The following is a 22949-nucleotide window of genomic DNA, read 5'->3' on the forward strand; positions in this document are numbered from 1 at the left end:
CCCGGGCCGGTGCGCAGCGGCGGCGCCAGGCAGGCCGGCGAGGGGGGCGGGAGAGTGGGGTGGTGAAGGGAAACAGAAGGCACGAGGTATGAAGGAGAGGACGAAGAATGGCGAAGGGCGAAGGAAAGGAAAGCGCTACGATGAACGGGAGTGTCATGCGTAGTAGAAGAAAGGCCAGAGATGTTGCGAATTTCTGTTTACCTTTATCTGATCGTTCAGACGACATTGGTGTCAAATTTGCCGTATGCAAGTATCTTTGGAGTAGAGGTGGCAAAATGTGGACCCGAGGACCCGGTCCAAAGAACCAGTCTGGACCCATATGGGTCCAGACCGGTTCCTGGAAATTTTATGACGGGTCCAACCGGGTCCTACCATAAACTATACATCTTGGACACTACACATTATTGCAAAATATGAAGTGCATGAAGTGAATGTTTCTTTGCACACAGTAGCTCATGGGTATTCCCAGTGGGAAATAGGCTGTTTTACAAGATGCAACTAATGACACCTACAAGTAGTTTGTATTAATTGACTTTTGGGGAACGGGTCCAAATGGTTCCGATTCCAACTAAGACCGGGTCCGACTGGTTCCAGAAATGTCCAGCCGGGTCTGGTTCGAGTCTGGTTCCCAAAATTTTCATCTTTTGCCACCTCTACTTTGGAGTGTCCAGGCGTCTCCGACTAAGAAAAATTCCCGGCGCCGAATCAAACCACTGAAGTTATGTAAACCCCTACCGGTTGACAACAAATTTGGCACGCCCTGGCCCGCTCATAAAACCGACTTTGGCACTGCTTGCCAACCGACTGCGCGTCGCGGCGGGCCCTCGGAAGGTCATCTTTTTGTGTGCGCGACTGTATCCCGTTCCCCTTCGCCACGCTCTCACCCTCCCTGGGTGCAGCGTCCCCGGCTACGTTCCGCCCTCCCCTGTTGCTTTCCACGCGCCTGTTGTCCCGATCGGTGTGTCTTTGTTCGGCCTCTTTCTCTTCCCTCGCCCTCTCTCCTCGTTTTCGGCTCTGTTGTCAGCTGCGCATTCCTAGCAGTGAACGGTTTGGGAACATCAACACGCGGCCTCTATTCCGACCGACGGTAGTCTGGCAGCACTGGGTGTCTGCTGCCATATGGCACCTCTCGCATCTCATAAGACAGCGCTGTTTAGCCTCTGATGACGTCATCATGGCAGTGATGACGTTGATTTGGCGTTCATTACGCTTCATTTCTGAATGTGTTGACTTGCGGCGCTGGTTTGTTCAGTCGATACAAACGGGTCGCAACTGGTGTAGTTGTTAGTATTGCTATTTCATCGGAATAGTTATCGCTTTCAGACGGTATCAGAGGACAATTACAGGCTGACAGGCTGTTAGGCTGGTCGCTGGTGATTAGATTAACAGATATGGGCTGCCACATTTTACAGGAAGACCGTGTAGTGTAGGTAGAAACCTCCGGCACAATCCTTTGGTGCACCCAATCCGAATCCCGGGGTGTTGATAGTGTGAAATAAATGATGGAAAGCAATACCACGGGTTCATCGAAACAGCTGTTCGTCGTAAGTCTCTCGGCAGAAGGGATGGTGCAGTCTTACTTTCATCGGGAGATTCGGCGAATGGCTTCATTCATCACCAGTTTTTTCTTCTCTCGAGGCCTTGCGGGACATGCAGCTTTCGTCGGAATACAGGAAAACCTGGTTAATGTAATTGATTCTCTCCCAGGTACACCAGACAATAGCAGTCGGCTTCGAGTCAGTGGCATTCCATCGGGACAGTTTCGGAGAAATTTGTCCTTCAGCTGCAATCATCCCTTCAACCGATAGTGAACGCACAGGGGTGGCATTAAAACCGTCCCTTCACTACTGCACACATGAATGGGATGTCAGCTTATGACGCCATAGGCTCACTGTGTGACGTGTACGTTACGTCACAGATTACGCTACGTTTGACGTACGTCTACATCAAATTTTGACATCTTATTAGGCCTTTGCATTGGTCTGAGGCTCGTATATAACCTTGCACGTGAGTTTGACAGGTTATCTGAAATAGATTACCTAATGTGAAGCTTACGTAGACTTCAAAGACAGACAAGAATACACGTTTTATGTAGAGCTTAAGGTAAAGTCACCGACTCTTTGAGGTCACCGTAGAGTCGCGGGCCTCCGTCGAAAATCGTCGCCTGCGACGAAAGTCTCCCACGACGTCCGTCGTCGCCGCCCCATTGATCTGTGGATGCGTTACTTTGTTTCATTTGGACCGGGGTCGACAGTGCCGCAGCCATTTGGGGGCGGCTGAGAGAATCCCCGATAGAAAGGAAGCGCTGGAGACGGCGGTTACGAGCGGATGACGGAGCTCGTTTCGATATGTTCGGTGCTTGAGATCGAAGTTGCGAACCCATCGTAACACAAGCTTTCATTCGTTGCCTCTCCTTCACGTCTCTTCCATCTCTTATTGATTAAGCTTACAGATCGTAGTGGCAATTGATGCCATTATTAGCCGATTATTGTTGTGTGCCTTTCATTGAGCCCTGCACAAACAATTACCTATCTATTGTCTTGGTGACACTCAAGCCAGTTAGTGTTAATTGTTCATTTTTTTCTTATTGAACGTCACCCTTACGGGGCCGCTTCATGACACGGCCCTCTATCAACCGCCGTCTTATCCCCAAACCGGGTCTCAGGGCCTCTGTTGAGTCTACCCGCGTCTCGCCGTCTTGTCTCTGTTTTGGCTGTCAGCGCCGGCCCCTCTCCTGCCTCCTTCGTCGAGCCGGCGTGACGCAATCAGAACCGCAGCGCGTCGCGTGCGGCCGTGGGCAAACAGTACGGGCCATCAGACGCCGGTTTTATCAATGATTGTGACCCTTGAAGCCACCGCGGCCGGCCGGGCGGTCGACCGAGGGACTTAATTCGTGCCGTGGCCGCGTGGCGGCGCCACTGGTCGGGATATCTCTCCGGCTGCAGCGGTGAGCCTTTTCCCACTCGGTAGCGAATTTCCGGGCGATGATCCGAGCGAGAGTCGAGAGGGGACATCCGGCAGCGAAGAGAGAGGAGAGAGGAGGGAGAGGGGTGGACGCTTGGGGCTCGGAACAAATATGGTGGCAAGAAAGGACGGTAGCGGTCGGGGCTCGCGGTAATCATGTGAGCGTATTAGTAAATTGGATTAACCAGTATAACGCCTTTTGGGGCGATTAACGGAGCGAGCGAGAGGGTGGGCCTTGCACGTGCGAAATTGCGAGGGGGTACCTCCAACTGACTTGTGCACGGCGCCCTACTAACCGGTCTCTAGCGATGTGCCAAATTTGAACACAATCGGCTCAGCCGTTCTCGAGATCTGGAAGCGGCACCCTGCACGTGCGCACGTGCAAAATGGGTCCCAACTGACTTGTGCACGGCACCCTACTAACTGCTCCGTAACCGTGTACCAAATTTGAGCGCAATCGGTCCAGCCGTTCTCGAGATCTGGAATCGACCCCTGCACGTGCGCACGTGCAGCAGCACCCCAACTCTGGCACATGGATATGCATTGCCTGGTGGGTGCCTACCTACATGCCAACTTTCAGCGCAATCGGCCAAATAGTTACCGAGATATTGCAACAATTACAAAAGTGACACCTCTTCGTTTTGCACGTGGCACGTGCATAAGGGGTCACCCACATCCATCGTGAATAGTCCAATACTTGGTAGAAGGAATGAAGCTACCCTACAAAAATTACCGCATGTAAATGAGATATAACTCATTTACATGCGGTAATTGAGATTCTGCGACGCTGAGATATAAGCGTCGCAGAATCGTGACCACGGCCGGCCGGCCGGCCGGCCGCTCATACTCAGAAATTTCCGTTATTCTACGTAAGACTCCGCTCGCTTCGCTCGCTCCGTAATTACCTACACCCCCGCCCCGCCCCCACCCGCCCCCGCCTCCGCCCCTCTCCCTGGCGGAGCAGTTTTCTGCGGCAGGCTGACGTCGGGCTGATCCGAGTTCCATTTGTGATGTTGAGCGAGGTCCCTTTGGCGGTTCTCCAGCTCCATTTGGCGTCTCGGCTGACACGCGTCATTGAAGCCTTTGAGCGAACGGCCTTGGTGTTTTCCGCATAAAATTAATGTGTATGTGCGTGGGTGGGTGTGTCGGCATGTCAAACCGTTGTTTTTTGGTCATGTAGGCACTCATTTGTTTTATATTCATCATTAAAATTTTTCTTCTGTTTTGCGATTCTGTATTTGTAATCGAGGCGTCATTAAAAGGCGTGTCTTTCCGGTGGTGCTTTTGTTGTGTATGGGTTGATTTCTTGTTCCTCTTGGCTCTTTGTTAATATCTATTGGTTAATTTGTTATGTTTGACACCCATGGACCATGACTGTCTATTGCTTACCCTCGCCCCGTATAACTTACAGGCTGCACCGTGACCCCACCCATTGTTTCCCAATCTGACAAACCCTTTAAACTCATCACTAACCACTGTATTTCTCTGTCCGTGTTTCAGGCCAATGTCTGGTAACGCGATGAACTACCAGCACTCGCCGATACCTGGCAACCCGACACCTCCTCTGACTCCGGCGGCCGGCCTGCCGTACATGAGTCCGGGCACCGACACCAAGCCCAACATGATGATGATGAACTCCTCCAGTGAGTGAGAGGGATAGGGAAGGGAAGGAAGAGGGAGAGGGAGGGATGGAGGTGAAGGGAAGGGAAGGGTGGGGAGAGAAGCGGAAGGAAAGGGACCAAAGGTAGAATCGAAATTGTGGTGGATAATTGCTTGGGTGAAAGAAGTGTTTTGCCCTTTGTGATCTCCAGCCCTTCTTCTTTATCAGGGGGGTTAAGCACCGTAACTTAACCAATATTTGCTAAAGTTAAGAAACATGCGTTCCTATATCTTGGCGATTGCAGTTTTGTAGTTTGATTTCTTGGATACCAGAGCTTATCGTGATAGGTCTCAAGCACGTTCCGAAGCGCATCATTTTATGTATGGATGAGTTCTCAAAAGTTAGCTGGAAGACCGGTGCTACTTCAAGCCGTTCAGATTTGTCGTTTGGCTTTTAAGCGTGCCACATAACTTAGTCCAGCGCCGTCATTAATTTCTGCTGTTCTTTGTGTGCTGCTGTCATTGGCCGATGAGCTCGCAGACAAAACGGAGCACCTCACAAACATGGGACGCGCCTTACCAAAGACAGGCGTCTTTTCCGAGAAATATCGCACCGGATTTCCAAGTTCCAAGGATAAAAGCCTGCATAAATACTGCCACTCGTGTCTGGTCGACTAGTTGGCAGGCTGCCAGAAATCAGCGTGGCTTCAGGCGATTCTGCTGTCGGCACGCGTGCTGATTTGTCTCACAAATAGTCGCGGGGCGCCTCCATGCGGAGAAATAATAGGAATGAATGTGAACTGTATCTGCGACCCGGAAGGGTTCCTTTAGTGTGCCGTTACTCTAGTCTACCGTCTCTACTTCCATGAAGTGCATACTGCTTGCGTGAAACGTCAAACCATGTAGCGGTTGAAGGTCAGATTTGGTTTTACAGCCAACAAATGGTGCTAGAGTAGTTTTAGTGGATATGATGGCGAACGAATATGCTTGTCTTGACTCCAGCTCGATGGTTTATTTTGTGCAATTTCTTTAAAATAGCATAGTATCGCTGTAAAAATAATTCTGGATGAAAAGCCTTTTTATCCGCCGTCATACAAAATGCTCCGTGTTGACTGCCATCAACTTTTCACCCAGCCACCGAGTGTCTTATCACCGTCCTATTCCCGATCCACTGTCGTTTTTGCCAAATACCGCACCTCGCCACCTGTGCTGCGATTGGTTCGGACGCTCTGCGATGGTCACGTGATCGCCCCTGTGTGCCAGGTGACGCCGGAGACAGGTGACCTTTGTTCACCCCTGACCTCTCCTGCGGGATCGAGCAACTGAGACCCCCTGAACCCAGTCTTCTGCCTTTGATCTCGGGGTTATATTCGCATACTATGCACACAGCGCAGTAGCGTGGTTGTCAATGCCAGCCATGGTAGATGTCACATTGGGACAGTGATATGAACCTGATGCCGTCGTTAAATTCTGACGAACGTTCACACATGAATAAGGGCTTAGATGAATTGAATGTAGACGTGACAGAATAAATCCTGCATTGCCATGTGAAGCACTGCAATGCTTCGTTCGCCATCCTCTATCCCTCCCACCGTTCGTTCTTCACTACCTTGGCATCTCTCATCATCTCTCGATATTCTCCGATCGTCGGCGGCACACAACGCCTCATCGCTACCTTGTCGCTACCTACCTACGCTACTGCCACCTCTAACGCCCGGACAGTTGGCGGTGTGGGCGGCGGGCGATGAGCTGCGGACGGGCTATGGACGATAGGCCCTGAGCGTCGGACTGCCTGGGAGGCCCCGGACGCCACCTTCCTATTTCTGTCGTCGACACCGACGGCGGTGTCGTCGGAGTCGACGCGGCCGGCCCGATCGGCGGCCGACGTGCCGGGTGCGCGCCGACGGCCCTATTTTTACACCCTGCCCGACGACAAAGTCAACAATTCGGTAACTTTGCTCATCGCCTTGCCAGCAACGCGGCGGAGCGGAGGGGAGTCTGGGCAGCGGCGGCGGAGGTGGCGACGGAGAGGGGCAGCTGGGGCCAGATACAGAGACGGCTGAGGTCAGGGATGGGACTGGGGGAAGCTGAGCATCCATGATGACACTGAACGGTGATCTGCAAACACTAATGATGATGTTGGTCCGGGCAGTTAGCCACGTCTGACCGAATCAAATCAATTACAAGAATGTTCATCTAACTCATGCTAGGTCACGCTCCTCATTCGCTTTTTCACTATCCAGATGCCATGTCTCTTTTCCATCCATCTCTTGGGTGTCGGCAAACCTTCAGCGGAGGCTCATGAGAGTCAACTACCGTGCACGTGTGCTGTGCGTTTCACCGCGCTGGGACCGCGAGAGCCCCACGCGCAGGCGGTGTCCAACCGCCTTGTCCTCATCCTGAGCTCAAGTGGGCCATCTAAATGCATCCCCGAGGTTCAGAGGCGGCTGCCCACGTCGACCTCGATCGGAAGCGGCTGGAGCTCAACGTGCGGTTAGTTTGCAATATTGAACAGCTGGCGTCACTGCGTGGGGTGCTATGCTTCTCCTGACGAACCTTCTAAAATGTGTGGACGTTGAAGACTGGCGTCCAGGCGGTAGTGGGCAAGGGATCCTTCAGAGAAAGTCTGGGACTTCCCTAAGGAGAAGAGGTCGAGGTTCATGGGTGCCCTGTGGGCGAGGAGCGTGGGTGGAGGCTGGTGGTACTGCGTGGGGTAGTGATGCAGTGAGCAACCTCCACGCTGCTAGGTTGACCTTTACTTAACCGGGGCACGTTGCAGCGCAGATAAATTAAGACGCCTTCGCTCGCCCGTGCAAAGACCTTTCACGTCTTGGGATCAGCTCATGCCCACGTCCCTGGAATTGAACCGCAAAGTTCCAGTGGCTCTGCCCTCAACTGCATACTAACCACTAACCAGTGAATGGCTCACCTCAGACTGCCGACTTGGGTTTCCGGTACACCATATCCACAATGATTCGTTACCTACAATCCAGTTCCTTATTTTTCTCCGACTTCGTTCGAAATGCCTCTTTCCCGGAAAGTCCTGTATTAACCCTCGCCCCGTTGGGGGGGGCCATTTTGGCCCCCCCTGTGGTTTTTCCTAAATAGCAAGAAAACGGCGGCGCGCAGCGCCGCCAAATTTTCAGTACCTTCCCGGGCATCAATTTGACACCTTCACACCAAATTTCAAGTCTTAGGTCACCTTAGGTCAGGAGTTATTGAGGTCAAACTGAGGTCATGTTCGAGCAAAAATGAGCAAAAAACATGCAATCTTGAAACGCTCACCAAATCTACAGTTATCAAGCAATTTCAAAGTTCTTTATATGGTCTAGTAGACAAAAAGCGGTGCTACAAAACTGCTATCTCGGATTTTCGAAATTTTTGGTTTTTGACCCAAAAAAATTCAAAAAATTGATTTTTTTAGAAAAACTTTGAAAAAATCCAGAATTTTTCCGAATTTCGAAAAAACCGGAATATATGTGATAGTCCCAGCGCTCTTCTATATACATACCAAATTTCAGATCGATATCTCGTTTTTTGGCCAAGTTATAGCGAAAAAAACTGTTCAAAAATGATGACGTCAAATTTTTGAACTCAATTTTTAGCAATTCTAGACCACGTACGGCAAAACAAAGACCACCATTGAACTCCCCGTGACGAGCTGCATCGATTCGATACCCACTTTATGCAAAAATATTAACTCTGAAATTTGACCTAATTTGACCTGACCTTGACCTGAACTTGACCTGACCTTGACCAAAACGTGATCTAAGCTTGCCCCAAAGGCTGCCTGACCCATATAATCGCATTTGTCATGTAAAATGGACCATAAAACATCTATCACACGACACTTTCATATTGTGACCCCCCCGTGACCTGACCTCTGTGACCTGACCTGGTATCAGTGACCTCAAATAGCAAAATATGTGTTTGAAGAACATTTCCCCATCGATGATTTTCAATGAAATGCATTTTACTCGATTTTACAACGCATTTCTTGAAGTGCCTGTAAACGGTGAAAATTGGACCTTTGACCTGACCTGTGACGTCATCGGTTTGACCTAGGTCAATAAAATTGGGTCACAAGGTAGTTCCCCGTTGGGGCTATCCAACGCCATTTACCGCTTGTCGCTATGTTGCGTGGTTCTCGAGATCTTAGGGGGGGGGGCCAAAATGGCCCCCCCCAACCGGGCGCGTTGCTCGGCAGAGCCCAACGGGGCGCGGGTTAACCCCATCCCCAGTCCCTTGTCGCCAGCAGTGGTGGAACTTCATTCTCTTTCTCATCGGCGTCGGCGGCGGCCGCGGAAAAATTCTCCGTCGGATCGTCGACCGCGACGTTCTGGCGCCGTTATTGGCGACTGCGCGTCGGCGTTAGGTTATTTACGACTGCTCGCGCCCGGCGGCGGAGAATATGTGGATGGATTTTCAACCGGGTTCGCGCGGTTTGTGCAGTAATGCGCCTCCAGTCCGGTGGCGCGAGGCTGTCTCATTGGCCGACGCGGTGGCGGGAGGCCGCCTCATTGGTGGAGGCGGCGCGCGCCGACCGGATCAATCGGGGTTAGATAAAGTTAGCTGGAAAACGGCGGCGACGTCGCGTCGGTGGCGACGGCGGCGCGCCGGACTGGGCCAGGAGAGAGCGGAGGTGATGGCGAAGGAGCTGCCGGTAGAGATTAGGCGAGACAGGGGCCGAGCAAGACGACTCTGAGGGAGAGGCAGACGATAATAACTCGAAGAATCAGATAGAAGCAATTGCTATAAGCTACAAGACTGACAGGTGTTGTTATCCAAGCATAATGAGAGCTGCTACGCTGGATAATCTAAACCGCGCAGTTGCGAAGCTTAAGTTGGGCACTTATTTGGGTGAACCGATGCTCCGGCTTCCGAAATGCACTTTCAGCCCAACAGGTAGCCATACAAAACCATGCACACCTCCGAAACATCTTCAGGAAATACACCGTTCGACTCTTCTACACAGTGATTCGACACTTTGTATGACCACCACCTTCTATGTTCTAACCCACTTTTTTTCTCCCCCGCAGAAGACGACGAGTTGCGGCTAACGTTCCCGGTTCGGGACGGTATCGTGTTGCCACCGTTCCGGCTGGAACACAACCTGGCCGTCAGTAACCACGAGTTCCCGCTCAAGCCCACCGTGCACCAGACACTCATGTGGCGGTGAGTTGGACGGGAAAGGCGCTGGATGGTCCACTGTGCGCTAAGAGGGTGTGGGAATGGGCCACTGTGTATCGTAGGACGGTCCACTGTGCGCTGTGTGGGGATGGTCCACTGTGTATTGTGAGGGTCCACTGTGTGCTGTAGAGGTTTTAGGATGGTCCACTGTGCATCTTGAGGGCCCACTGTGCGTTGTGAGGGTTTGGGGAAGGCCCACTGTGCGTTATGGGGGTCAAGGGCGAGCTTGGTTCGGTGGTTTGTGCTCCATTGGTAAACGTTTTAGCTGTCTGTTCGCAATGACAAGCAATCGACCAATGAACTTCCGCTCATGTAAGCGAGGAATGAACTTTCGTTTCGAACCATGTAAGCGAGGAACATTTCAGAGTTGTGCGTGAGGTTTGCTTGTAACGGAGTGTTGCGTGCCTTTTGCTGATTGCTTGATCGTTAGGTTCGGTCAGCTAGTGATTCACCTGACTAATGACTTATTCAGATGTGATCAGATAGTCATTTGCCGGGAGTTTTGCACCTGGGGAGTGTTATTTATGTGCAGACTTTAGTTTAGCTACAATTGACGTTATGGGCCTAAATTACATGTCACAACATTAAAAGCACATGGTAGAGACATTATGATGCATAGATGATTACTTGTGTCGGAACTACGGCTGTTAGCGCGTAATTAACAACGTCGGCTGAGTGCATAATGCTTAGTTTCGATCCTATCGAAGCTTATGAACACATTTTCTCACAACGCGCCCTTCACTCTACAGTTCTACACCAATGTAACCGTAACGCTGAGCCGACAGTTAACATGGTTCTGCGCCTGATCAAATTGCCGCATAGATACCTCGTTACAACCTGGAACAGGATTATTGTTTGCTAGTCAATGATATTGACTTCATTATCGGCTATCGCCCTTCCCAACATGTCATTCCCTGCCATCACCGCTATTTTAACACTTATTATTCCCGCCTCTCCCACGTGAAGGCCGGACCTCAAGCTGGCAAGGATCCACTCTTGACAATGACATCAATTGCCGCCACCCATACACACCGGTTGGACCTATAAAGAGCTGTCTCTGATCCCACCTCTGACAACATTCTCCCCCTTCCTCCGTTCGTTTAACACAGGTCGGACCTCGAGCTGCCAATGTTCCACTTTTGACGTCATTTCCCTCGTACAGATCGGACCTGGAGCTACAGTTGAAGTGTTTCCACCACGACGACCGGAACATGGACACCAACTGGCCGGCGTCTGTCCAGGTCTCGGTCAACGCGTACCCGCTCAACATCGACCGGGGCGAGTACAAGAGCACCCACCGGCCGCTGAACCTGAAGGAATTCTGTCAGCCCGGCAGGAACACCATTCAGATCACCGTCACCGCCTGCTGCTGTGTGAGTGGAGGACGGGTGGGGGTGGGGGGGGGGGGAGAGATGAAGGCGCGAATGATAGAGGGTTTTGGATGCCCAGACGTCTTACGGACTTCCTGAGAACCGATAGTTCCTGAGTCCTCTCAAGCCGGCGTGGAGCGCTCGCAGAGTCATTAGCTTTTGAATTAATTTCTTGCCACTTGCCACCGTATATCTTGCATGCATGCCGCCAGGATTTTGGAGTCGCCCTTCAATGAGCATTACCTGTTGGCGGTATTGTGACATAAAGAAATTTCCAGGAGCAACTTATCAAACTTGTAACCTTCACTCATTCGACCATGCTCTGACCATGCTGTTTTTTATCCAACAGTCCCACCTCTTCGTCCTGCAACTGGTGCACCGTCCGAGCGTGCGGAGCGTGCTACAGGGTCTGCTGAGGAAGCGGCTGCTTCCAGCAGATCACTGCATCAACAAGATCAAGCGGAACTTCAGCTCGTCATCACTGACCGGGCCGAACGGCGGAGATGGAGACGGCGTGGAACAGACGGCCATCAAGGTAGGTGGAGGGGTCGTTGAAGATGGTTGAGGATTGTTGAGGAGTGGTGGTTGTTTTTTTAGGACAGTTTAGGTTAGAGAGGGAGGTTTTATGTAATAGTTTTGCCGATCATGTTCAGCTAAATAAGCGTTAGAAATGATTTTTCATTGGAACCTGCTTGGAATACGGTCTTACTATGCTCATGCCCAGTAAATAACTCGTATATCTATCCCATGCTTCTCTTTCTCATGCATCGATTATCAATTAGACATAAGTCGTAGTGTGTCAATTGCAGTATTTTTGTCACGATTCTACACAGTGCACACATTGAACCCTCAGGGGGCGAGCTCGATCCCTTTTTACTAACCTCCCCGTCGTTCTGTTTCTTTTCAGATATCGCTCAAGTGTTCCATCACCATCAAGCGCATCACGTTGCCGGCGCGAGGTCACGACTGCAAGCATGTGCAGTGTTTTGACCTGGAGTCGTACCTGCAGCTGAACTGCGAGCGAGGCGCCTGGCGCTGCCCCGTCTGCGGGTAAGGGGGATAGGACTGCCCCAATGGTGTCAGTGGTGTTTTATAGACTCATTTTATGACGTTGTTGGTGTATTTACCGTAGCTATGTGCCCTTACCCGCCCTATACGCCCTATTGATCTATGTCCACATACCCGCCGTTTTACTTTCCCTCCCTTCATGTTTCATCGCACCCCATAACTTGATTATCCACCCTCTAGCATGATACCTTAGCATCCCTGTATCCCGTTCCATACCCTCATTTTTCCGTGCCCCGCCCCATATCCTGCCCCATTAACCCTCATATCTCTCTATCTTTAACCCCTTCCATTAGCCTCCCCCCTCCCCCCCTAAGAAGCGCTCTCCCTACCCGACCTCATGTACCCTTCTAACGCTCCCTTCTTCCTCTCCCGTTCACAGGAAGCCGGCGCCACTGGAGGGTCTCGAGGTCGACCAGTACATCTGGGGTATCCTCAACTCTCTACAGAACTCCGATGTAGACGAGGTCACCATTGATGCCTCGGCCAGCTGGCGTGCCAGCAACGGAACAGCCGTCAAAAATGTCAGCGAAAGGGCGCACAGGGTGATTCGGGAAAAGAAGAAGGGGCTGTGGCGTGAGAATGGTCTTGGCTTTGCCGAATAGTGGTTAGTTAGTTGAATCAGTGGCATATTGGAACTACTTTTACGCGTAATTGGGATCATTCTGTTGTCCTTGTTCGTCATCACTGCCCTGACCATTTCACTCTTATTGTGTGATTTTCGGCCTTTGCCTTACAAATGTTTACAAGACCTTGCGTATTTGAAAGTTTAATGTCACAAATTTTTATGTTTGTCCCGTTTGATGACCAATGACCATAACCAGCGACGTTGCATATGATTCCCAACCTTTGACGTTTGACCTCTTACCTCTGAGTTATGACATTTGGACTCCGACCGGGTGTCAGTCCGTGGGCCCTAACCTGTGACCTCTGACCTCTGACCTCTGACCTCTTACCTCTGACCTCTGACCCGCAGGAGGAGCCCGACAGTGACCGGGGGGTCAGTCCGTGACCTCTGACCTCTAACCTGTGACCCCTGACCCGCAGGAGGAGCCTGACAGTGATCGGGGGGTCAGTCCGTGCACCAAGCAGCAGCAGCAGCGACTGAAGGCCATCAGTCCGGCCTCTATGCAGATGCCGACCATGTCGAGCTGGGAGGGCGCGCAGAGCATGTCGCCCTACTGTCCGTACCCGCCAGATATGACCAGTGAGTGGACGGGAATGGGTTCGAACCCGCGGTGGGGAAGTCCTATTTTAATTTTAACGCATATTCGAAACATTTTCGTTATGTCTCGCGATTATTTGTAGTTTCTGTTCGAAAGCCTCGTGATTGGAGGGACGTTAGCTCCTGAATGCTCTTTGGCAGTCTTTGGTGCCCTATAAAGCAAGCATCACAATAGCCATCCAATAGACATATTTTCTTTCTACTCAACTTGTAGATCATTCGTCATTTCAATCTGTCACCTCTGTTAACTTCTTCCCTCTTCCATGTTACCCTCTCAGCTCTCACCGTCGCATGCACTCTCACCCTCCTGACCCTCACAGCCTCTCACCCTCTCACCCCGCCTCTCATCAGGTATAAACAACGGCTCGATGATGCCCTACTCGTCCGGTGGAGGCACCTCGAGCGGTCCGGTCTCGTCGTTCAGCGGTCCGGGCGGCGGCGGTCCGGGCGGGGGCGGCGGCGGGGGCGGTCCGGACTCGTCCGAGCCCTCGGCGCTGAGCCAGCTCAGCGAGTCTGTCAGCAGCCTGGACCCGCTGGCGGCCATGGAGAAGAGCATGCAGGATACGGTGAGTGAAGGGACACGGGGACATGCGAATATAGGGTTTTAACTCCTATTGGTTCATTGGCGGGTGCAAGACATGATAAGTTAAGAACAGAGTATGAAAAGAATAAATGTGTGGCTATTTTGTATCGAAGTCCAATGAAACTCATTTTTGTGCGTTTTTAACGTAGGCTATTGACATATTGATGCTAGGCTGGGAGCTTATACTTCATAAACACTGCAGGTGTGTGTGCATTCCAAGTTTGTTGCGTACTCTTCAAGCAAAACACCAGATCGATGCGAAACTTTATGAGCTGTTTCACTACCTACCTCAGCCTCACCACACTCAAGATCGTGGCAGTAATCTAATAATCCCACTTTCTTCCAGATGGGAGGTATGACCGGTAATAGCGGCAACAATAGCAACAACGGCGGCAGCGGCGGCAGTGGCGGCTCCAGCCTACAGTCTCAGGGGGGCGGTCAGGCCAGTCACACCATGCCACACACGCCCATGACGCCCGGGAGCTCCTCCTCGTCGACGACGTCATCGAGCGGTGAGCCAATCAGGGCCGAGGGTGGTGGGAGGGGGACCAATCAGGGATGAGATTTGTGTGGGGTGGGACCAATCATATGTAATGATACTGTGTAGGAACCGATCAGATGGTCTTCTGAGTAACTGCTGAACGACATAATTTGCGACATTTTCTTATCAAATGTCAACTTTCTACAAAGAATAACCATACAAACTAATGGGAAACTGTTTTCTTCTCGCATTTTTTTTTTGTGTTTCTCGACACGTGTGACCCCTCTTTCGCTCTACTCACCCAACAACCGCAGCACTTGTTTTTCTTTTTCTTCTTCACTCCCCCACTAACCCACCCCTCACCCGCCCTGACCGACCCTCCGTACACCCCCAGGTCCGACTGCGGTCACCTCCTCCGCCGGCTCGGGCGGTGAAACGCAGACCACCTCCGGTGGCGGCAGCGAGCCCCAGCTGCCCGACCTCAGCGGCCAGCTCAACTTCGACCCGTCGGAGATCGTCGATGGCGACAGTCAAGGCGGTCCTGAGGCGCTCGATGTAAGTTTCAGACGACGGGGAGGAGGCGGTTTGGGATTGCGGTGTAGAGGAGAGTTGCTGGTGTGCTGTAAGGGTTGTTATTGCATCATGTTCTGTTGCTCCTCCGCCGAATCATATTCTCGTATCGTAAACTCTAATCCTCCATATTCAGTGATTGCTATTTTGGAAATGGTAGACGGAAACTAAAAGTTCGAAGACTGTCGAAGAGATATGAAGCTGTTTGAATATAGTTAGTTGCTTAAGAAGTATATAAAGTTTTCCACCAGTTATCTGATTTTCAGCATTGATCTCCTGGTCATGCTCAAAGTCTCCCAGTCTTCTGTCTCGCCTCAAGTAGTTCAAGCTAATCCACTGACATTCGTATCCCAGTCCCCTGACATCTCTCTCTCTCTCTCCTCCCCACAGTTGTACCCGGACACCAGCGTGGATCCGATGGACCTGCTCTCCTTCCTGGAGCCTCCCGACCTGGCCACGCCGCCCAGCTCCGGAGGCTCGGCCTCACAGGCGGGCCCCACCGGCGGTGGAACGCCCTCCAGCAGCGCCACAGCGGAGGAGATTCTCAGCCTCTTCGAGTGAAGCCGCCAGGGTGGATCTCGTGGTGCAAGCTGAGCGTCATGTCTTCGGATGTGACCTTGGACTCTGGGGACGTGTGGCCTCTTGAGTGAACGCTGGTCTCTGTGGGGAAGCTTGGTCTCTTCGAGGAAAGCTTGGTCTCTTCTAGGGGAAACCCGAAAAGTTGGCTCTCTGGAAGAAGGAAGTGCAGTCTCGGTGAAAGAAGCCACGTCTCTGGGAGCTTGCAGCCTGCGTTGGTCGGTGGGGACTCATCGGTGAAACGTGTACAGTTCCCGATAGGAGGATCCTCCAGCACGGAGACCTTCGATGAGTTGCCGCGGCAGGCTCCGTCTCGCACGGGGTGCTTCACAATGGGATCTCTCGAGTGAGGATGTCTAAGCGAACGTTTCTCGTCGAGGACATCTTCGAGTGCGGGCCTTCGGGCGAAGTAATCCCCGAAGTGTTCCGCTGGTGACTCGCCTCCGGGCGAAGAACTGGTCCTCAAGTGAGGCAGCGAAGACTGGAGACTCTGTCTCTGTGCCACGAGACCCTTGGTCAACGCCCGGAGACGCCTGAAGAACGTTGCGTGAAAACGTCCGGAGATCTCTTGACCACCGCAGGCATGACGAAACGGTCAACGAAGCCTTGGATGGCCCTGCGACGTCCGGCGACAGACTGGGTTCGAACGTTATCCTGGAGGAGGGGAACGTCGTCCCAAAGTGCTCGGAATCCGGCGGGTAACCCCGGAACGCCACGGCCAACCTCAGTCGACGGAAGTCGAGGTCCTGGCCAGCGCTCCGCGAGGTCCCGGCAGACGCAGCGCCAGCGTCCGGAGAAAACATCGACTGGCGGCCACGTGGCGAGCGCTCATTGGCCGTCTGCGGCGTCGGAACGCGCTGATTGGCTCGGCACGTCAGGCGGCGTCGGTGATTGGTCGCTGCCGCGGCTAGCGGCGCGCTGATTGGCCAACGGCCTGCAGAGCAACAACTGCCGGCACATGTCGGATAGTGCAATAGTTGACCAACGCGCCCCGGCGCTGGTGGGAGGCCACGGATCCGAGAAGCTGCTTGTGATATAACACAGTAGGTATGCAAAATGTTCCTGTTGAATGCGCCGGTATAGTGTCAACGTTTGCGCGGTGTGATGATCATGCTGATGTTGTGTGGCAGTGTGCGGATTGTGTGTATTTGTGCGAGTGTGTGTACTGTGTGCGGTGTGAAAGTATGCGGCGGGGATGATGCGTGGAAAAGGTGCGCGACGCACATTGGGCAACGCTATTTAAGCTGGTGTAGAAATCAAAAGACGCGCCGTCGTGTGCGCTCGGTTGCCCAGAATGTACAAATTTAGCGTTAGCGTGGCGCGACGAGCAGGGCCAAAGCGGCGCGAGCGCGCGCGCGCGGGAACTGAGCGCGCCGCCGCGCCGCCGGGATCGGGCCAGTGGCGCGCATTGAGAAGTCTGTCTGCGTGGTATAGCTTTAACGAAGGCTGGAGCTCCCGCCTGTCTTTTTGTCCTCTTCCGTCGCGGCGCCGGCCGGCGCAGCGCTCTTTCCTTTCACCATTCTCTCATCACCCGGAGTCGTCCGGGGCCGCGCAGGTGCCATCGATTATTAGTTTTCCACCTGTAGAGCACGTGTTTTTATTTTCTGTCATCCTCGCGGCAGCTAGCTGAACTCGTAGTTCCCTGACTGTCCGCTGGCGGCGGCACGATCGCGGCGTCGCACGCGAGCACGTGAGGTGATGTGCATGGCCTGAGGAGGCGCGAGTGCGTTTTAGGGACGATCATGACATGTCAACGTGAAATTAGTACGGTGAAACTGGGCGTGCTTGTATACACACGCCCACAACCCCTTGTTTGTCGCCATTTTCTTGTATCGTTCCCCGCTTTCGTGGATCTTCAGCAGCTGCAAAACGCGGCTCTACCTATCGAACGACCCGGTCCTTCAACTCCAGACCTGGTCGGTTCCTAGAGCTGCCCTCGCCGACGGTCAGCGTCCGCCAATCACGTCTCACCGTGGGTGTGACTGTGACGTCACCAGTCGTACCGCCGCCAGCCCCTCACACCTCACCGTGTACCATTGGTCGTAGTGAGACGGAATACATATACTCATATGCAAGGTGGCCGCTGCGTTTGGTCTTGAGACGTCATGAAGTGGTGCTCTATCCACTCTGGAAGCCGATGAAGTTGAATGTGGGATGGAAAACGAGGGGCATAAAATACGCCACCTAAGAGGCTAGCTAATGGACACAATGGGATGGCCGGGCAAAGGGAGCTACTATTTGGGACTCATAAACCAGTAGGAGGCATTGCCGGTATCATTATCCGACAGAGTCGAGCAAGTTTAGCTAGGTAGAATTCTCTCTTGGATGAATTATTACTACAAGTCGCAATCAGGCGCCGCTGCTTGCACAGAAAGGGGTCAGGTCCTACATAACACGTTGGTCAGTTTAGGGCCTTAGGGCAGGTCAGGTCTGGCTCCACCAGCTGAACTTACCGTTACGCAGCTAACGTGGCGCCACCTACGTCCATATCTCCTATCAACACATGCATAGTTAGTTGGTATTTCAGTATAAAAACAAGTGAAGATTAAAAAAAAACAAATTCGTAGACTGGCATTCTAGGACAACATGCAAGAATACATTACATATAATATTTTGACAGTTGAAAAGTGATAAATGATTTATGATAACACGATAAGCTAAAAGTTCTTGATAACCTGAAGATCACTTCTGCTTGAAAAGTGTTTACGATTGCGGCGCGCCACGTGTGGGATGCGTCAACAAGATTATGGTGTTAATTAGGGGTTTAAATTGCGAAATGTTGTCATAAAACGGTATATAGGGCCTTGCATAAAACCTTTAACATTTATCAGGTAAGCTCAAAACATAAATATCGTAGACCATGATGGCCGTAGCTCTATATACGGCTACAAGAGGGAATCTAACGGCTAACGCCTCGCCGTTTGCGGCCGCTAGTGTCTTAGTTTGACATGCTATGAGAAGGGCAATTTCTGGAGTATTGATTTGTAGCTGTGGAAAGCTGCAGAATCATGCAATATTTATGCTTATTTGTTTTCTTATTGTTTGAACATCTTTGTTAGCTTGAATATAACCCGCACATCAAACAAGGAAAACAGTGTTGTTTTTTGTGACAGACGTACGATGCCTTTCTATCTGCATTTTCCCGTTAGCGTTTGGAAACCAACACTTTGTTATAATCCGATATCCACAAATTGACTCGACTCCCGAGGGCTGAGCAGTTAGCCAGAGTTGTGCAATCATAGGTACCCACTGCATTCTCAAACAGGGACGTTGGCATTCTCCAACATTGACAGGGAAAAATGTACAATGGAGCATCATAAGTTCTGGTAGGGACATCGCAACTCCGATAGGTGCCGCATTCACCTTCCACTCACCCTTCCAACAGGCACCCGGGTGCAGTGAGTGCCTTGGGGCTGGGTGGCCTGTCCTCTGGACGGGCTCAGCCCCGGCGACTCACTAGGGTGCCTGCCCAGACCAATGTCTCCCCCTATATCCTATCATCCTCCCGGCTCTGAAATGGTCTCATTAGACCGAAAGGGCCTAACCCAACAAAACAAACAAACCAACAGGCACCACCCACCCGCCCACCTAACCCGTTCCCCCGCTGCAGGCCGAAGAAACCTCCATCCTCCGGTCAGTGAGGGCCGCGGGCGGCTGCGAAAGCTCTCGGCACCGGACGACCGCAGCTCGTCCTCTAGCGGTGCAGCTCGGCGTGGCCCGGGGACTCGAGTGTGACCAAACGGCGCCGGTATTTCACGAGAGCACCGCCCACCGCCCACGGTCCACTTTAGCGCGCCATCGGCGCCGCCAGACGTGCAGGTGAGAGGAGACGAGTTGGTGCCAGCAAGGCGTTATTATATAGTTAGAATGTATTTCTTTATAGGTATAAATTGCAAACGACTGTCTGGATATTGGATAATGAAGATGTTACCAGTCACATACAACGCGATGCCTCTTCTGATTCGTCGCTTTGCCAAGATGTGGTAAGATTTTTAACTGCTAGGTGGATAATGAGCGAAGCATTAGTTTTTGATGTAGCAAAACTAGGATAAATTTACTTATTGAATATAGGTAGGTGCTATTTCATAATATCATGGCTATTTCAGACAATACCCTATCTTCACTCGTTGAATGCATCTCGTCATCTTTGCACCACTATGTACTGACTCCGAAGAAAAGGTGGAAGGTCTATTTGCATGAGACATCTCCATATCTTGGGAAATTCTCACAATGTAACTCGTCTCGCGACCCTTTTTCTTCTAATCCTCAGTTAACTCAGCACTGTTAAAGGAAGGGTGCCACCTTTTGGACACAACGCAGTTTTTACAAGATTAGCCTCACATGAACCTAAAAACCGGCTTCACTTACCCATGGATGATATAACACTGGATTGGTGTCTCGTGGAAATTAACATTGGGATCCGCGACATTGGGATCAGGCCTGCCATCTAGCGAGAGAATTATCGTAAGTTAGGAGCAAGCCGAGTGAACGCCATCTCTCAGCATTATGACACACGTGGGTGTGGTGGGTTAGTTGGCTTGAAGTGCATATTCCCACGAGTTGGAGGTAATCTTACTTGACTTGAGACGATAAAAATGTCTTAAATGCTTGAAAGCCAAAAATGTCAAGCAGCATTTAGGTAATAACGAAAATAAAATGCGTAAGACGGTGTGTATTGAAACGCCCGGTCCCATCGGCTTGTACGACCTTTTCAATTGTCATTTACTCACAATGGTACAGCAATTTGACAATATGCCATACATATTTGGTAGGCTTATTCCTTTTTCTCCGAATTTCGCTCGTTTTTTTTCCATCTCAGTTAATTGTTACGGCACGTGCCACGTGCCAACTTAGGGGTGTCGAAATTGTTCCACATAAAGTAACTCCGCAATGGCTGGGCCCATTACAGTAAAACTTCGTTAGTAGTTAGGCACCCAGTGGCCAATGCATTTCCATGTGTCACTATGAGGGTGCTACTGCACGTGCGCACGTGCGGGGACGGGGTGCCGCTTCCATATCTCAAGAACGGCTGGGCGGATAACACTCAAACTTTGTACACAAATGTCACATCGATGCTCGCACTGCATTGATCAGTGCTTACATTGGTGCAGAGTCGTAAAGAAAACGAGGAACTGAGATGCGTGGTGTTTTAGTTTATGCCTTTCTGTTCCAGCAGCTGATTGATCCGCAACAGGAGATCCTTGTTTGTGAAGGCTTCGTCTCCCTTTTCCACCCCTTGTTTAAAATAGGTAACATTAACAATGTACGTAAGAAGAAGATCACACATCAAAGTTGTTTTAGGCGGCTATCTTAGGCCAGGGCTGCGGAGTTGTAGTCAGAGCCAGCAGTTCAGTTCCGACTCGGAGTCGGTTGATTTTTAAAAGCTATAGGTATAGTCGGAGTATGAGTCGAACGTCACCGAAAAGTCATCGAATCCACAGACTTACCAGGGCTGCAGAGTCAGAGTCAGAGTCGGAGTCTGTGTGAATCGACAGTTCTGCCCGGAGGAGTCGGAGTCGATATTTGGATACCGGAATCGGAGTTGGAGCCAAAGTCACTGAAATTTCATCGACTACGCAGCACTGGTTGGGTCCTTTTCAAAGAGCGTCTTGAATGGCATATTGAGCGGCAATGACGTTAGCAATTCCGTTCAACTTTTTCATTAGACTTGTAGATAGTACTTTACGTTCGTTTTGTTCTTTGATCGGGCAATTTGTTTGATTTAGGCCAAGTAAAGACTCATGTGAAAAATAGCGAAAACGACACGTGCTGGCGAAGTCTCCAATAACCCCCTGTTTCACGATTTAATGAGGAAATAACATGGAACTGCTTATCTTATTACTGACGCTGCACATAATTCTATTAATTTCTTCGCTTTTACTGACATATAGACGTAACCTTTTGAAAAATTGCACAACCCGCTACTACACCACATTCCCGTGTGTCACAATGCTAATCAGCGGCGTTCACTCGGCTTGCTCCTAACTTACGATAATTCTCCCGCTAGATGGCAGGCCTAAGCTCAATGTCGCCAAAAACTGCGAAGACACCAATCCATTATTATCTCATCCATGACTTACCTATGCTCGAGACGGTCAGCATTGAATCCGCACGTGAAGTTATCATTTGCGAGTTTTGCTGCCAGCATTCGGGCAGGCAAAAATCTTCAGCACTATTTCCTCGTCGTGTTAAGGGTATTTTATAAAACATGAAATCAGCAAAGGTATGTATAAAAGTTATACTTTTGAAGCATGTTTTATCATTTTGAAAGGGTATATTTTTTCTTTATGGTATACACTTAAGTTTTAAAATTTTAATTGGGAAGTTTTTCTAGTAAGTTGCATGAAGGGTGAAGGGTTCCATAGATCTCTTAAGCATTGTAAAGGAAAAACCTTTACTCGACTTATTTGATGTTCTTTAACTGTTGGCAAATATGGCCAACAGTTACCTACTTGGTTACCTACAACTTAGTTCAAATCATGTTATCTTCTTCCTTTTTATTTGTTCATCTTTTTGTCTCAGTTGCGCCATCAATGCAAATGGCAGAATGATATGTTGCCATGACAACAGGATATGCCAGCCGTCCTAGCTGCCACATCAAACGACCTTGAGTTGTAGTGGTGATATAAACAACGATCTTTTTTTTTGGCCAATGTATTAAATGCAATGTTTCGGTTTTTTGTATATTGTGGACGCGCTAACCACGTCTAAAAATTCAAATAAGTAAAATAGATTCATAGAACAAAAATTTCGGAAGGTGGCACCCTTCCTTTAAGCTGTCAATTTTCAGCTAGGTGGCAATTCTACAAAACACCGCACTGAGCTCAAATGGCTCGGTATTTCCTGTTCGATCCCATCAGGGCATGGAACGGGACATGCTCGGTGCCACCCGAGGTCCCCGCGCGCGGCGGCGGCCGCGGGCGACCATCCCCACTCCCCAGGGTAGGTACCGTGAGCCATCCGTTGCACACTTCGTCTCCGCTGACCTCCTTATCAACCGGCGGCGCCGCCGGCGCCCGCGGCTAATACGGCGCGGTTTCGCGGACAGTGATCGCCGCGACGATTGCAGCCCGTTGGCGGCGATTTCGGCGCACCGCAAACGGCGCGCGCCGCCGCCGCCCGCTGACCCAGTGCGCCGGAGGCGGCAGGGACCCATCACAGACGCCGGACTTGTGGGGGAAATAAATCCGCGGAAATGCCTCGTATTCACGCGTGAGGGCACGTGTGATTGCTACTCGAGTCCCCGAATTTTGAGGCTCGGTCATGGGCTCTGTTCACTGCAGTAGTGCAGGGGCTTGCCCATAGCATGACCTGATATGTGAATGA

At 51.1% G+C, this 22949-nt stretch overlaps 1 protein-coding gene across 2 annotated transcripts in view; it reads left to right on the forward strand.

Moving 5' to 3' along the window:
- Positions 1 to 17702, forward strand: part of LOC122374566 (zinc finger MIZ domain-containing protein 1-like) — an 86583-nt gene extending 68881 nt beyond the window's left edge. For both annotated transcript variants that reach the window (XM_043353377.1, XM_043353378.1), the window contains exons 7-17: positions 4465 to 4607; positions 9603 to 9738; positions 10916 to 11126; positions 11473 to 11658; positions 12031 to 12173; positions 12571 to 12712; positions 13236 to 13395; positions 13765 to 13979; positions 14343 to 14508; positions 14872 to 15032; positions 15438 to 17702. In XM_043353377.1, coding sequence (XP_043209312.1) covers positions 4465 to 4607; positions 9603 to 9738; positions 10916 to 11126; positions 11473 to 11658; positions 12031 to 12173; positions 12571 to 12712; positions 13236 to 13395; positions 13765 to 13979; positions 14343 to 14508; positions 14872 to 15032; positions 15438 to 15608 — 1834 coding nt within the window. In that variant the 3' untranslated portion in view covers positions 15609 to 17702. The remainder of the gene's footprint in view (positions 1 to 4464; positions 4608 to 9602; positions 9739 to 10915; positions 11127 to 11472; positions 11659 to 12030; positions 12174 to 12570; positions 12713 to 13235; positions 13396 to 13764; positions 13980 to 14342; positions 14509 to 14871; positions 15033 to 15437) is intronic.
- Positions 17703 to 22949: the final 5247 nt, after the last annotated feature.

This window comes from Amphibalanus amphitrite, unplaced genomic scaffold, assembly GCF_019059575.1.
Source record: "Amphibalanus amphitrite isolate SeventyFive unplaced genomic scaffold, NRLGWU_Aamphi_draft 001675F_arrow, whole genome shotgun sequence".
NCBI classification, from domain to species: domain Eukaryota; kingdom Metazoa; phylum Arthropoda; class Thecostraca; order Balanomorpha; family Balanidae; genus Amphibalanus; species Amphibalanus amphitrite.